The 13,430-nt window shown below is 38.0% G+C and overlaps 3 protein-coding genes across 3 annotated transcripts; 1 reads left to right on the top strand and 2 right to left on the bottom strand.

The window, feature by feature from the left end:
* Positions 1 to 126: 126 nt before the first annotated feature.
* Positions 127 to 3,356, top strand: LOC130506074 (probable protein arginine N-methyltransferase 6; the record flags this gene model as incomplete). The annotated part of the gene is given in 12 exon segments (XM_057000687.1): positions 127 to 165; positions 264 to 332; positions 467 to 502; positions 763 to 828; positions 1,105 to 1,173; positions 1,270 to 1,347; positions 1,449 to 1,527; positions 1,911 to 2,005; positions 2,166 to 2,250; positions 2,359 to 2,567; positions 2,778 to 2,896; positions 2,980 to 3,356. Coding segments are annotated over 12 exon segments (987 nt in total), but the record flags the coding sequence as incomplete, so codon positions are not given.
* Positions 3,357 to 3,784: 428 nt separating this feature from the next.
* LOC108858875 (helicase-like transcription factor CHR27) lies at positions 3,785 to 8,712 on the bottom strand. The gene is made up of 10 exons (XM_057000686.1): positions 8,420 to 8,712; positions 7,609 to 8,309; positions 7,069 to 7,140; positions 6,918 to 6,995; positions 5,865 to 6,837; positions 5,643 to 5,773; positions 5,274 to 5,495; positions 4,605 to 5,159; positions 4,293 to 4,502; positions 3,785 to 4,209 (listed from the first exon to the last, which is right to left on the bottom strand). The coding sequence occupies exons 1-10, from the start codon at positions 8,529 to 8,531 to the stop codon at positions 4,105 to 4,107; spliced, it is 3,159 nt and encodes a 1,052-aa protein (XP_056856666.1). The 5' UTR covers positions 8,532 to 8,712; the 3' UTR covers positions 3,785 to 4,104.
* A 1,054-nt stretch (positions 8,713 to 9,766) lies between these two features.
* On the bottom strand, positions 9,767 to 12,569 carry LOC108859559 (mitochondrial import receptor subunit TOM40-1-like). Its single transcript, XM_018633468.2, has 11 exons — positions 12,329 to 12,569; positions 11,840 to 11,921; positions 11,643 to 11,745; positions 11,459 to 11,554; positions 11,311 to 11,361; positions 11,135 to 11,200; positions 10,698 to 10,799; positions 10,561 to 10,629; positions 10,393 to 10,476; positions 10,195 to 10,290; positions 9,767 to 10,097 (listed from the first exon to the last, which is right to left on the bottom strand). Exons 1-11 carry the CDS (start codon positions 12,453 to 12,455, stop codon positions 10,044 to 10,046), a joined length of 930 nt encoding a protein of 309 aa, XP_018488970.1. The 5' UTR covers positions 12,456 to 12,569; the 3' UTR covers positions 9,767 to 10,043.
* Between the last annotated feature and the right edge of the window lie 861 nt (positions 12,570 to 13,430).

Genomic DNA, 13,430 nt, shown 5'->3' with positions numbered 1-13,430 from the left:
ATCAAATTAAGTTGATTTTTGACTGTTAATCTTGTTAAATCATTGCTGTGATTTTGGATTTTGAACTTGCTTGCTTTGTTGAATGTCGTTGAAACTCAGGATCGGGCTAGGACGGAAACTTATAAGGAAGCTATAATGCAGCATCAGAGCTTCATCCAAGGCAAGGTAATTACTCTCTCCATGTTTCGCTAATGGTATTGAAGAAAAGGATATAACTTTGGGACTGTGGTTTTAGTTTTTGCTTTCTCGATTGCTTGTAACAGGTTGTGGTGGACGTTGGCTGTGGAACAGGCATCCTTTCAATCTTCTGTGCTCAAGCCGGTGCTAAACGGGTATGTATGCATTATGTATTGTATGGACACACCAACTTTATTTTATTATTGAGCCTTGTAAAAATTTAGTTTTTTTTTCCTACATGTGTATGTTGTCTGTAATGTGTTTCTTACGTAATTAAATCTTCGTGCAGGTATATGCTGTAGATGCAAGTGATATTGCAGTCCAGGTATTACTCCAGATGTTTCCTTTACCATGTACCTTGTGCATTAATGATTTCTCTCATCATATATCTATCGTCTTTAGCCTCTATCTGTGCATTTTTATACTACATTTGAATTGGTTTTGGAATTATGTAATTTCATCAAAACATTACGAGTCTTATGTTTTAGCTCTGCATATGATTTCGTTTGTTTTTGCTCCCTATCACAATTAAAATGCTTTCGTGAGTCGCACTAATCGATTCAACCTTTTTCCTAATATCACCAGGCAAAGGAAGTTGTAAAAGCCAACGGTTTATCTGACAAGGTCATTGTTTTGCATGGGAGAGTGGAGGTAAAATCTTATCTGTTATAAATCCGGAGTTCGTCTTGCCATGCTATATTAGATATTGCTTAAGGTTGATGTCTATATAAGTTGCAAAAAGATTAATTAGTGTCATTATACATTATCCAGAAAGGTACGAAATATATGAATGTAACAGAGATCTTGGGATTGTCTATACATCTACATCGCTATTTGAGAGATTAGTTGGGTGCAACAATAAAGTTTGTATGCAAACCTTCATTCTGTACTCTGTAGTAATTCTTCTTTTGTTGTAATGTTCTCCAGGATGTTGAAATCGACGAGGAGGTTGATGTAATAATTTCAGAGTGGATGGGCTACATGCTCTTGTATGAGGTTATTCCTTATTTTTTAATCTTGTACCGAATTATTACTGTTCCTTAATTCTCCCTGGTCTCTCATTCTCTATTATTCCTTTTTGACGTGATTTAGAGTATGCTGGGAAGTGTTATTACAGCTAGAGATCGCTGGTTGAAGCCTGGAGGTTTAATTCTCCCATCACATGCAACAGTATGATTTAGATCCCTTTAAATACTATATCACAGTATGCCGTAATGAATTTTTGAAACAAGACAACATTTGATATTTTGTTAATTACTTTCTGTTGACAGTTGTACATGGCACCTATATCACACCCTGACAGATACAGTCATAGCATTGATTTTTGGCGCAACGTTTATGGGATTGATAGTAAGTATTATATCAACTTGAACGTTGAGACTATGTTAATTTGACTAGTATACTAGCTAAAACTGACTAATTATTTCTCAATCTAATGTGGATGTGATGTTTCTAATAAGCTCGACATATCCCACATCATCCTTGGCCGAGAGTTTTTTTATTTCCTAGACAGATCAGACTGATAAAATTAAGTGATCATGATAGCATTTATGGCTTTGATAGTCCTGATCCTTAGCTTAAGGAGTAAACATATGGTATTACTTGATCATAAGGGTGAATTGAAATGTATGCTTCTCACTTACCTTTATGTTGGGGAACTTGTACTAGATGATAAAGTGAAAAGAAGCATCTCACAGTAAGGTTTCCCTAATGATGTTTGATGTTGTTTGCAGTGTCTGCAATGATGCAGTTAGCTAAACAGTGTGCATTTGAAGAACCTAGCGTGGAGTCCATATCAGGAGAGAACGTTCTAACATGGCCAGAAGTGGTATTTCCTTGTTCCCTGACTGCTTGTTACCTTCAATCTCTTTGGGCTCTCAGCTATATTAACTCTGCTACAGAGTGATATCATATCCGTTTTATTACAAAAGTAAATGATCAAAGACCAGACCACCCGCTCTATTTCACACGGAGCATATATCATGCAGGTTAAACATATAGACTGTCAAACAATAAAAATCCAAGAGCTAGACTCCGTTACTGCAAGATATAAATTCAAGTCAATGATGAGAGGTATTTTCACTTTTCCTTTTATCAAATGTATATGCGTTTTGTGCAACTTACAGAGACGTTAGTCTTGTTTCCTTTCTGTTCTGAGGCTTTTTCCTTGTCTTCTTGTAGCTCCTATGCATGGTTTTGGATTTTGGTTTGACGTTGAGTTCAGCGGACCAGCCTCTTCGCCTGCGAAGACTTCTAGTGGAATAAGTGTTGCTAGTGGTTCTTCATCAGTGAGTCCTTCCAGAGAAGGGAATCAGAAGAAGCGGAGTAATCCGAGTGATGCCCTCGTGTTGTCCACCTCTCCCGAGGCTCCTCCAACGCATTGGCAACAAGTAAGACCATCTTTTTGCATATACTTCCATTTTTGCTAGGTTTACTTTTCTGTAAATCATCTAAATTTGGTTAAGATCAGAAGGACTGGGTCGTATATTAAGAAGATCCAGTGATACTATAAACTTGATATCTGTCTCTTATTTAAAAAAAAAACTAGTGTAAGCTTACACTTTGTGACGATTTGGTGTTGAACCACTTTTGTTGGACAGACGATTGTATATTTCTATGACCCAATAGACGTAGAGCAAGACCAAGTCATTGAAGGTTCTGTTACCCTTTCTCAAAGTAAAGAGAACCGGAGATTCATGAACATCCACTTCGAATATTCGTGAGTAGTACCAACCCACTCCTTTACTACCCCTTTTCAAGTTTTCTGTGTTCTATCAATGCTTAATATTTGTGGTTTTGCAGCTCGGCAGGCCGTTCCTTTGTAAAAGAGTCGGTAATGCGTTAAGGCGGCGATTCTCTGACAACATCTTCTTCTTTACCTTAGAAGCCCTGTAAGATTTATAGTCTCTTCTGTTAAAGTAATCATTAGTCCAGAACCGACGAAGACATTGGCCAACATATTGATTTCTGCGAAACCACAAGTTATTTTAAGAGTGTTAGGTTTAAGATCAAATGATGGAAGCAATTATAGGAAATTGTTCTTGAGGCCACTTTAGCTTCTTACTTGTAACTGGGCGATACATAATTCACTTCTCTCTTGAATGCTTTTATTTATCATGCATAATTTATTGGTACTTTGTATAACCTCAAAAATCAAATATTCAAATTTCTGTTTTAAACTTGCTTACCGTTGGATGCCTTGAAAATTCAACAAACACAAGGCAATTCTTTTCACACTAACTTGGAAAAAGAAAAAGAGAAATGACTAAAGGGCAGAAAAGTCATAAATAAAAGAGGTCCCATAGTCTTCCTTCATAGGGTTTTTAATCAATAAAAAGCCCCACCACTGTATATTTGGTTGGTCGAGTCAAATACTTGGGAACAATCCTCATCAGCTTCAAACAAAGAACCATCAAAGAACATACATAGATGCTCAAGATATCCAAAACAGACGTGCAAGCTGTAGAGAATGCTTGCTATGGCATCATTAGTGGTAAGAAGAAAAAGATTATGGTATCACTGATCCTTGGCAAGAGTAAATAACAAGCATTCTTGACAGAACAAATCATTTCCTCTTGCCAATGAACACCTCACAAACTGTTAATGGTAAGAAGAAAAAGATCATCTGATCCTTTAGTTTTACCGTTAAACTTCTACGAGGTATATATACCGTGAAACGATTTAGTTATTTACATAATGGCATATGCTTCCAGTCAATGCACCTTCGAGACACAAGCCTCACAAAACCCAAAACACGAAATCCTAGGAGAGAGCCACAGCATTGAAGTTTCAGTTACAAAAGCAGCTTAGAGGTTTCTTCTTGATCAAAAAAAAACGCTGGGGCATAATCTCCAATATTAATAGTACTATGCAACCTAATTCAAGTAGCCATTATACGGCTACAGGTGGCGCAGAGAACCAGTTGGTCTACGCCATAAAAAGATGTTTGAGATCATCTACTGTCAGTCGAGTCGCAGAGCTTCCACCATGTTCTTCACCGAACGCAGATGCAACCATTTTCCTTTTATCTTCCTGATAAATTAAAAAAAGACAAATGATAATGCTGGACTTACTATAAATATAATATGAAGAGGAAACTAAGGGACATCAAATACCTGAAGAGACAAAATTTTATCCTCAATGGTATCTTTTATAGTGACACGAGTTACACTAACAGGCCGAGTTTGTCCAATACGATGTGCACGGTCAACAGCTTGGTCTTCGGTTGTTGGATTCCACCAAAGATCCAGAAGTATAACATGACATGCAGCTACCATATTCAACCCAAGGTTTCCAGCTTTTAGCGACATCAGCATCACCTCTACCTGTTTTATAGACTTTTCACTGTTAGAGAGCTTCAGGATCTATGTTCCACGAACATTCTATGTTTCAGAGAAATAACAAGTAGATGTATGCACATCACTTACACGTGGAACTTTGCTGAATTCTTTTACAGCCCTGTCTCTTGCTGCAAGACTCATTGTACCATCTAATCTTCTGAATTCTATACCATTTTCAACAAAACTCGCCTCAACCAAGTCAAGCATACCGGTCCACTGAGAGAACACTATCGTCTTTATTGGTCCCTGGCTAGGTGAAGACGAGTGAAGAGTCGTTGGCTCTACAATGGTTACATCGTCGTCATCTTCATGTGGCTGTGAGGAAGAAGGGTTTCGACCATGCTGTGCTGAGTTTCGTCTGCCTTGTTTGGAGAGCGACTGCAGAATATCCAGGACAGCTTGGATTTTTGATGAACTAAACTCGCTTTTTTGAGAAAATGATTTGTTCTGTGAAGAACTAGAGCCTGAATCATTAGTGGTAGAATTTCTAAGGGCAGATTTAGAGAACACAACATCACGCCCAAAGTCTTCTCTGCATCTCCGAACAGGGCAAACGTTCTCATCTCCATTGATGTGTTCTGAAACACACTGATAGCAAAATACATGGCCACAGAGCGAAATAACAGGGTTTTCTGGTGGATCCTGCAGATAAACAGGTAACAGAATATTTAATAAGAGATCAGACCTAGCCTAAGGACTAGAGAATACTGAAACTGAGGACACGCTATTCCTAGGCCTAAGTGAATCTGCACTTACATTACAGATATTGCAGATGGCAGATAATGACTCTAAGCGTTTGAGCAAATTGATTCGAGCCTCCCTAGGGAGTCTTTTAACTGCTTCTCTTGATTCTTTTCCAACAGGATCTGAGTTATATCCCTTCACGAGTTGTGGGTGGTCACAAGCTTGGCGTAGACGCAAAAGCATCAAAAGAATATTGGCGTAGTTTTGGCTCAAAGTCCCTGCAGCTTGATATGCCTGCAGAAAATGTGAAATATCATCTTATCAGGCACAAGTACACGAGTTAATGTTTGATTCACTGACAGAAGAAACACTCAGAAAATGATTTCCAAAGAAAATTCCGAAGTATGAACTGATAAATTGTGGAGGGAAAAAAAGGAGAACCTTGAACTGTGATTGTGACTCTGCTTCAAGCTTCTTGTAGAAAGACCGCTCCTCCACCGAAAAGTCCACCCTTTTCAGATTAATTTTCTTTGGAGGTAGATTGATTATTGGTTGCCCATCAAGCAATGTTTCTGTATATCAGAACAGAAGATACTCAGCAGAAATCATCAAATCCGTCACAGCTACGAAAAGCAAACAAGAATAGAGAGATGGTGAGAGTACCTTTGGTACGGCGCAGCATTATAGCCCTTAGAACAGCTTGAAGCTTCTTGTAACCATTAAGAGAATTTCTGGAAATTGGAACCTTGATTGTATGGTAGAATGACTTGTACACGGCATATGGATTATACCTAAGGAACCTGAAGTAACTATACAGATCATCAATGGTGTTTTGTATTGGCGTTCCAGACAAACACCACCTCCTTTTGGCTCGAAGAGTGCAGCATGCTCTTGCCACTTGAGTTCTATGATTCTTGATTGTCTGAGCTTCATCTAGAACTACTCTGAGCCACCCAACTTTTGACAGAGCACCACAATCAGAGTCAAAAGAAGAATCATCCATGCCTTTTCTACCTCTTTTCTTACTCTTCTTACTTGTACCCGCTGCATCTTTACGTTTCTTGTAGTTAGAGAAGCCAGGGGCGAGACCTTTGTTATCCTTTTCATCATCTTCATCATCCTCCACCAATGACTCTTTGGGAACTTCATTGGTCACAATGGCGTAAGTTGTGACAACCACATCATATCTCGCCAATTCAACAGGATCTTTGGTCCTACAACCACCATGGTAGATCAAAACAGAAAGTTTGGATTCATAAGAAACCTTCTCATCAAGCTCTGTTGCCCACTGCCTCACAATACTCGCTGGACAAACAATTAATGTACCAGCAGCTGGCCTCTTTCTGTTAAATTCCCGTTTCAGAGTACTCGCTCCTTCAACTTTGGCTTTCCCCTTCACTGAACTGCCATTCCCATCATTATCACCAGCACTCTGAACCGTGGTCTCACTGTTGCTTGAAACCTTGACCTCTGGTTTCACATCACTTTCACTTTCATGCTTTGGAGCTTCTGACTCATCATCAGCATCCAGGTCCAATATTTCAGCCTCTTGCTTGCTTGAAATTTCAGACTTTATTTGTGACTCAAACTTTTGCTTCAAGATAAGAGCAATCGTCGAGACTGTCTTACCAAGTCCCTGCAAAAATAGACCTTACATAGCTTCAGGGAAACCGAACCACAGATATAAATGTGCAAAAATATTAAATTATATGTGACCTGATCATCTGCTAATATTCCTCCTGAACAGTGCAAACTACTTGTTTCCTTCTGAAACATCCATGCCAGTGCGATTTTCTGAAAGCAATAGTATTTGGTACACACGCCAAATTCAAAGGCCACTAAATGGTACATTAAAACATGATAATACCTGATGCCTCATAAGAGAAACTGAAAGGGTACCAGGACTTAGATCCATCTCGTTGTTGGATTGATTCAAATCCTGCAGGATCAACATACTATATTATAAGAAAATGCACTTAAAATGCAATTTAATATCAGGTTGATTATGGAACAACACCAAGCTGCCAACATATATATAATGCACCACGAAAATGAATGCTGCTATACACAGTCAATGAACTATAAAAGATCATTCTTTCTCAAACATGAAAAGAAATGCAGATAACGACTATAAACCTGGACACTTCAGTCTGAAATTGAGTAGATTCAGCATAGTATGACACAAGTATCAATGAGAAACCAGATAAAAATGTATAATGCGCCATTAATCTAAAGAAAAGAGCCAAATTTGGGGTCATTTATTGCTCCATATTCACTCACTGCTGCAATCAAAATCAAGAGATTCAAAAGAGCCTAAAGCAGGTACAAGGGAAAGGGACACTAAAGAGCAGCTAAGGCTAAGTGGTGAAGTCAATCCATAAGAGAAGACTGAGTTTAGGATGAATACCCGTAATGCAGCTTGATAGATGAGCCTCTCATCGTTCTCAGAATTCCTGTCCTCAACAATCCCAACGACCCTGTGAATTGGATCACTTTGACCACCATAATGCAAAGGAGAAGCAGATGCTCCATGCGTCATAGATGGAGGCAGGATCCTAACCCCATTCACGCCACGCTGAATTCCAATCTCAGCATGAGCTCCACGGTAGTAACCCTCGCCAAAAGTATTCTTGTTGCCTAAAGCTGACGCAGCTGGACTACTATAATCCGCCCCGTTTATTGATGGATTAAAAGAGGGCGGAAGGGTTCTTTTCAAGGCTTGTTGAGCAGGCAGCTTCTTATCATTCACACCGGAAACACTAGAGCTAGCAACATTCTCATCATTCCGTGTAAATGTTGTAGAGTCTCTTGGCAGATAACTCGGTGGACCACCGCGAGAAGCTTGAGTAGGATTCTTGTTACCTACAGCTGGGCTAGCATCATCCGCCTTGCTGCCATGACTTACACTGTGAGCACTTCTTGAAGGAGCAGGAGGCGGATTAAAAGAAGATGGAAGGGTTCTTTTCAAGGCTTGTTGAGAAGGCAGCTTCTCATTATCCACACCAGAAACATTAGAAGCTCTCGAGGCTCTAGGCTGAGATGGGGCACCACTGCCAGAAGCTTGAGTATGAACCTCAGAGGAACCTCTTTGAGGGAAGCTACGACTACCTACAAGTCAAAGACACAAAGAAAAAAAGTTAGATTACTCTCCAATCCATTAAAGCTACCAAATTTAACCTAACCGAGACAGACGAGAGCAGAGAGTATAGTAATAGTACCATAGAGCCACGAGGTATTGCTCCTGGTTCTAGTGGGCTCAGACACCTCGTCATCACTACCACTACCACTACTGCTACTACTACCGGAACTAATCTCAATAGCAGAATCCATCACGAGATACTTCACCACTCGAGCGGTCTAGGAAATCGAATCAGCCTTCAATGCAAGACATTGATGTTAATCTGCAAAGAAGGAGAATCGGAGAAGAAGGAAGGCAAAGAGAGAGGGGGAGACTGTTCATAGGGTTTTTTATTTTTATTGTCTTTCTCGGAATCTGTCAACGACGACAGGTGTGCTGATTTGGTAATTACATTTCCGACAGAGACATGGTAACAACAGGTAAGAATATTTACATTTGCTCGGCCCACTGTGATGTTTTCGGCCCATTGTATTAATTTATACGTGAAAACAACACGCACAACGGCTACTGCTCGGCCCACAGATTAAAAAAAGTTCAAATTAATACAAATAAAAATAGATTGATGAGAAGATCTAGAAAACTTACAAAGGCGTGAACTCTATGAAAAGAGGTTCACAAAGTATATTTTATTACTATTATTTTTTCTGTTTGTTTAAAAAAAAAAGTTAATAATCCAACCAATCGCGGATTACCACGTGTCGTGAGGCCCGCAAAATAGTCATGAAGCAGGTTCAGTGGGAAGAACTTCGCGCGGCGCAGTTTCATCAAATTTTCTTATTTTAATTTTTTGTGGAGAATGGTGTGACTCCATCCTATGATTCTTCAATGCAGATGGCCTAAGAACTGCTAGTTCTTGTATTGTTTTTCTTACTCGAATAATATTTAAGGGTTTATTTGCCAAACAACAAAAAAAAAAGGTAATTAGATTTTTAGTGAGAAGTTAGAGAGAAATAAAAAGAGAAATAAAAAAAGAGAAGATGTTTTTGGTTAGATAGTGTATTTGTGTTTTTTTTAGTTGTAGGGCAAATTTCCCAATATTTGAACTCAAGTTTTTTCTAGATAATCATAAAACACCTTTTTCTACAACATAAATCAAATTTTAAAAACTTTGTTTGAATATTCACCTCCAAATTTTGATTTATTTACTTGTTAATGTTAGCTAATGCACATCACACGACATTATCAATCCTTCCTTTTCAATATAGATAATGTTGTAAAATGACTGTTTCGTTTTAATTTATATGAAATTTTGAGATTTTAATGTTAGTTTTATCTTTATTAAAAATTGTTTAACAAATTACATTTTACAGTTTTATAATTAGTTAACTGATTTTAAAATTATATTTTTAAATATTTTTCTAGACAAATGCAATTTTTTTAATTTTTGTGTACTAAGCAAAAACATAAGTATTATGAAAGGAAGGAATTATTTAGTAAACAAGGAAAAATGTTTTTTCTTGTATGGAAAGTAAATGATACACCTCTTGGCAAGTTTACCAGATCTTTAAAAAAAAATAGTAACGACAAAACCTAAACCGCATAAAAAACAACACAAAAGTCCCTTTGTTTTTGTTTTAACTTCTCAACGTTCCCCGACCAAAAAGCCTAAAATACAACAAATTTAACTGAATCCCGGCACAAGATGAAACCCCTGCGCTGCGTGTGTAGAGCCAGGCTTATTGCGTGGAGCATCATCCTTTTTATCAGCCGACTGTTAAACCGAATCCAAACTTGTAGTCCTTCTTCTTATGGTCAAGCTGTGAAAGAAACAAATAAAAACTCAATCAACAGCTTTTAAAAAGAATGAGAATATTCAGTTAAAGTCTCAGCACAAGAACAAGTAAGACTGCGTACCTCTGCAGATAGGAGAAAATTGAGTCCCATACTCAATCTTTCTTCCAAGAGAGCGGATGCAACACCGTTTGAATCAATCTTTCCCCGCACACGAGACTGAAACAGAGACACATGTTATAAAGAATCAATAAGGATTTAAGAAAGTGCTTTTTTTTTCAATTCCATTACAAATCCATACAAAAAAAAAGGCTATGTTACCTGTCTGAGAATGTAGTCATACCCAACACTAGCCACAACATCTCTTGATAAGTAGTTGTACGCGAAATCAGTGGCGAGTGAGACCTGATCATTAGAAATAATAAAAAAAAAAACAGAGGTCAAATTTAAAAATGGGAGGGAGGGAGATCAATGATAAAGGTGTATTACCTTCTCGGAAATCTTCTGAACATAGTTCATAGCTATAGTTCCGGTGCTAGCAACTTGCGCAGTAGCCACCTGTTGGTAATAGTTAGTGCTTTTCACCAATTAGCTTGGAACAAGTAATGAACGAGAAGAAGAATTACCATTTTATCAGTGTCGTATCTTGCAGCGTAACCTATACCAGACTTCCGAGGCACGCCAGCCCAAAACACTTCCCCACCCAGAGATAGACGGGGTGTCACACTCTGTCCAATATTTCATAAAAAGAAAAATACAATGAGTTCAATATCTATCGCAATGCACCATACCAACTGGTTTAACTATTACAGATCAAAAGACAAATGACAGATAAAAGACAAACGTTCTTAATGACACAAAAGCTAAGCATGCCCAGACAACGTTATTAGTACCACCTATCGTTTAATGTCACATCACTTCGTTACAGTTACATGAATAAACATTACTGCAGGAGAGCATAAGCTCAAATATGGCTAGCCCTTTTTCCTAACTATCTGACTTCACGCAGAAAGATTAACAGAAACGCAGGTGTAACAAGGGACAATAGTATTATCCACTTTACCTGAATATAGGTTGCTCCAATTAAAGCACTGTTCCCAAGTTGAAGTTGGGCCCTGTAGTCTGATCCCTACACAAACATGACACACAAAAAAAACTTCAGATGAATGAACCACAAATGCTGGCAAAGGTGCATCAAACGAATATAAAAAAAAGTTGAAATACAAAGAAGTTGCTCACCATGTAATCAAAGTTGAACATTGCATGCGACATATGAGGCTCATTTGACAGCTGGAAAAGAAAGTTAAAAAATAAAAAGATGAAGGAATGTAATATTCAGATACACCATAGATGATCAAACACATTATTATCCAGTTGCAGCATTTACCTGACCATTCGCCTTTAAGACCAACCTATCAGTTAAATCAGCTTTAACTCTTGCGTTTAGCCTACCATCAGTCATAAGCCTTCCAATAAGCATCAACTGCATATTATACTCATCATTTTTCATATCTTCTTCTTGATAGCCATAAAAGAATATGTAACAAATAAATTACCAAAAAAATTGGTACCTTTGGATCAAAATAATTGGCACCAAACTCATAATGGGCTGTTGGAATTTTGATCGTCGTGTCAGGTGACTGAGAAGGAACTTCTGTTGGTCCCATCATTACACTGTTTCAAAAGATCAATATAGAGACTTAATGAGAAACTCAAATATATGTAAAGCTTTTACCAATGATAACTGTTAAGACATAATCTTACTAACCTGTGGCTAAGAGAAAACTTTTGATTCAGTCCCTTGGAAAAGTCGAAGCGCAAACCCTCAAAATTGTCTGCCTTTAAAGACACTGCAAGTAATATAATCAAATCAAACCAGTTAGAAACTGATTAAAAAACAGTAAGAAACCATTAGGAGAGACGCTAAGACAAACACTGGAGGCAGACCGTGAACGGAATCTCTAATACAAGCATTGAAAAGAATTACTAAGACAGACCTTTGAGACAACGAACAGAATCAAATCCGGACCAATTGAAAAACTTTCAATCATAATATGACAAAAAAAAACAATTAGAAACGAAACAGAACCAAGTCAACCATGCCAATACAAACAAGACAGAACAGAACCTAAATCTGTAAAGACGACAATACAATGCACTAAAGCCACACAGATCAGTCTGAGCTATCCGTCAACTGAATAAAGGTATAAGCTCAAGAAAAAAAGTCAAGATCGGTAATAAATAAGAAAGACTAAACTGATAGCTTCACGGTGGAGTTCCTCATAAGGAACAGGGCAAGGGAGATTCGAGTAATCAACTTTCTCATCTACTTTAGTCTTCCCATCGATTTGTGCCGTCCCAAGAGGTGGAAGAAGATCCGCCATCGCCGCCTCTGAAAAAAAAAGTCCTTTAACGGCGGCGACAGTAGGGGAACAAGAAGAAGATGAGGAAGTGCAAAGGGTTTAGTTTCTATTTGTTTGGGAGCCAATCCTCTTTTTTGGGTTTTTGGTGACTTTTGTAATTGTGCCGGCCCGGTTTAGTCTCAAACCGTTCATTATCCGGTCTCACATCTAATTCGGGTAACAAACCGGTCCAGGACCGTCTTAAGACGAAGAAGTGCTACATAATTTCCCTTTTGCTTTGTATTTTCACCACGTGAGTAGACTCTGCTTAATGAATTTATTTTGCTCGTTTATCCCTATCCGTTACCCTACCATTCAAATTTTAGATCAACCATCTTAAAGGACCAAAAAGAGATTAAGTAACCACTATTACTAACCACACAGCAAGAAGAACGATAAAAACAGCTCTGGGACAAGAATATTGATATGTAACGTCCAATGAGTTTGTTTTTAAAGTTAGTGTCATAATCTTCATTTTTTTTTGGTGTGTCATAATCTTCATTCTTCACAACAACAGAACAGCAAAGAAACAGTGTTAGTGAACAATACATAAGAAAAGATTGGGGTCTCAACAAAGATAAACAAAAAAAAAGCCTTTTAAAAAAAAAACAAAGATAAACAAAAAGAAGCAGCACAAAAAAAACTCTACTTCAGACTATTACCAAAGTGTTTACTCTAGAATTTCACATGGAAAGTGTTACCAAGTGGACAAAATTAATGGAAGTAAATGAATCCCCCATCGGTAGGTAATATTATATCTACAAATTATCTTTTTGAGACTCAACATATTGTCAACGGTAGCTAGCAATGGCTTCACCACCATCATCATCACAGCGATGGGAGAAGTAGGGGGCAAATATAAATACTTCCATCACAGGAAATACGGAACTCCAGTCCTTGGCCCTCTCATTTGATTGTTCTCTTCTGTCTCGTTGAAGTACTTCACATCCCTTTCCT

Source organism: Raphanus sativus, unplaced genomic scaffold, assembly GCF_000801105.2.
Source record: "Raphanus sativus cultivar WK10039 unplaced genomic scaffold, ASM80110v3 Scaffold2860, whole genome shotgun sequence".
In the NCBI taxonomy this organism is placed as follows: Eukaryota; Viridiplantae; Streptophyta; class Magnoliopsida; order Brassicales; family Brassicaceae; genus Raphanus; species Raphanus sativus.
This window is presented reverse-complemented; position numbering and strand designations above follow the sequence as displayed.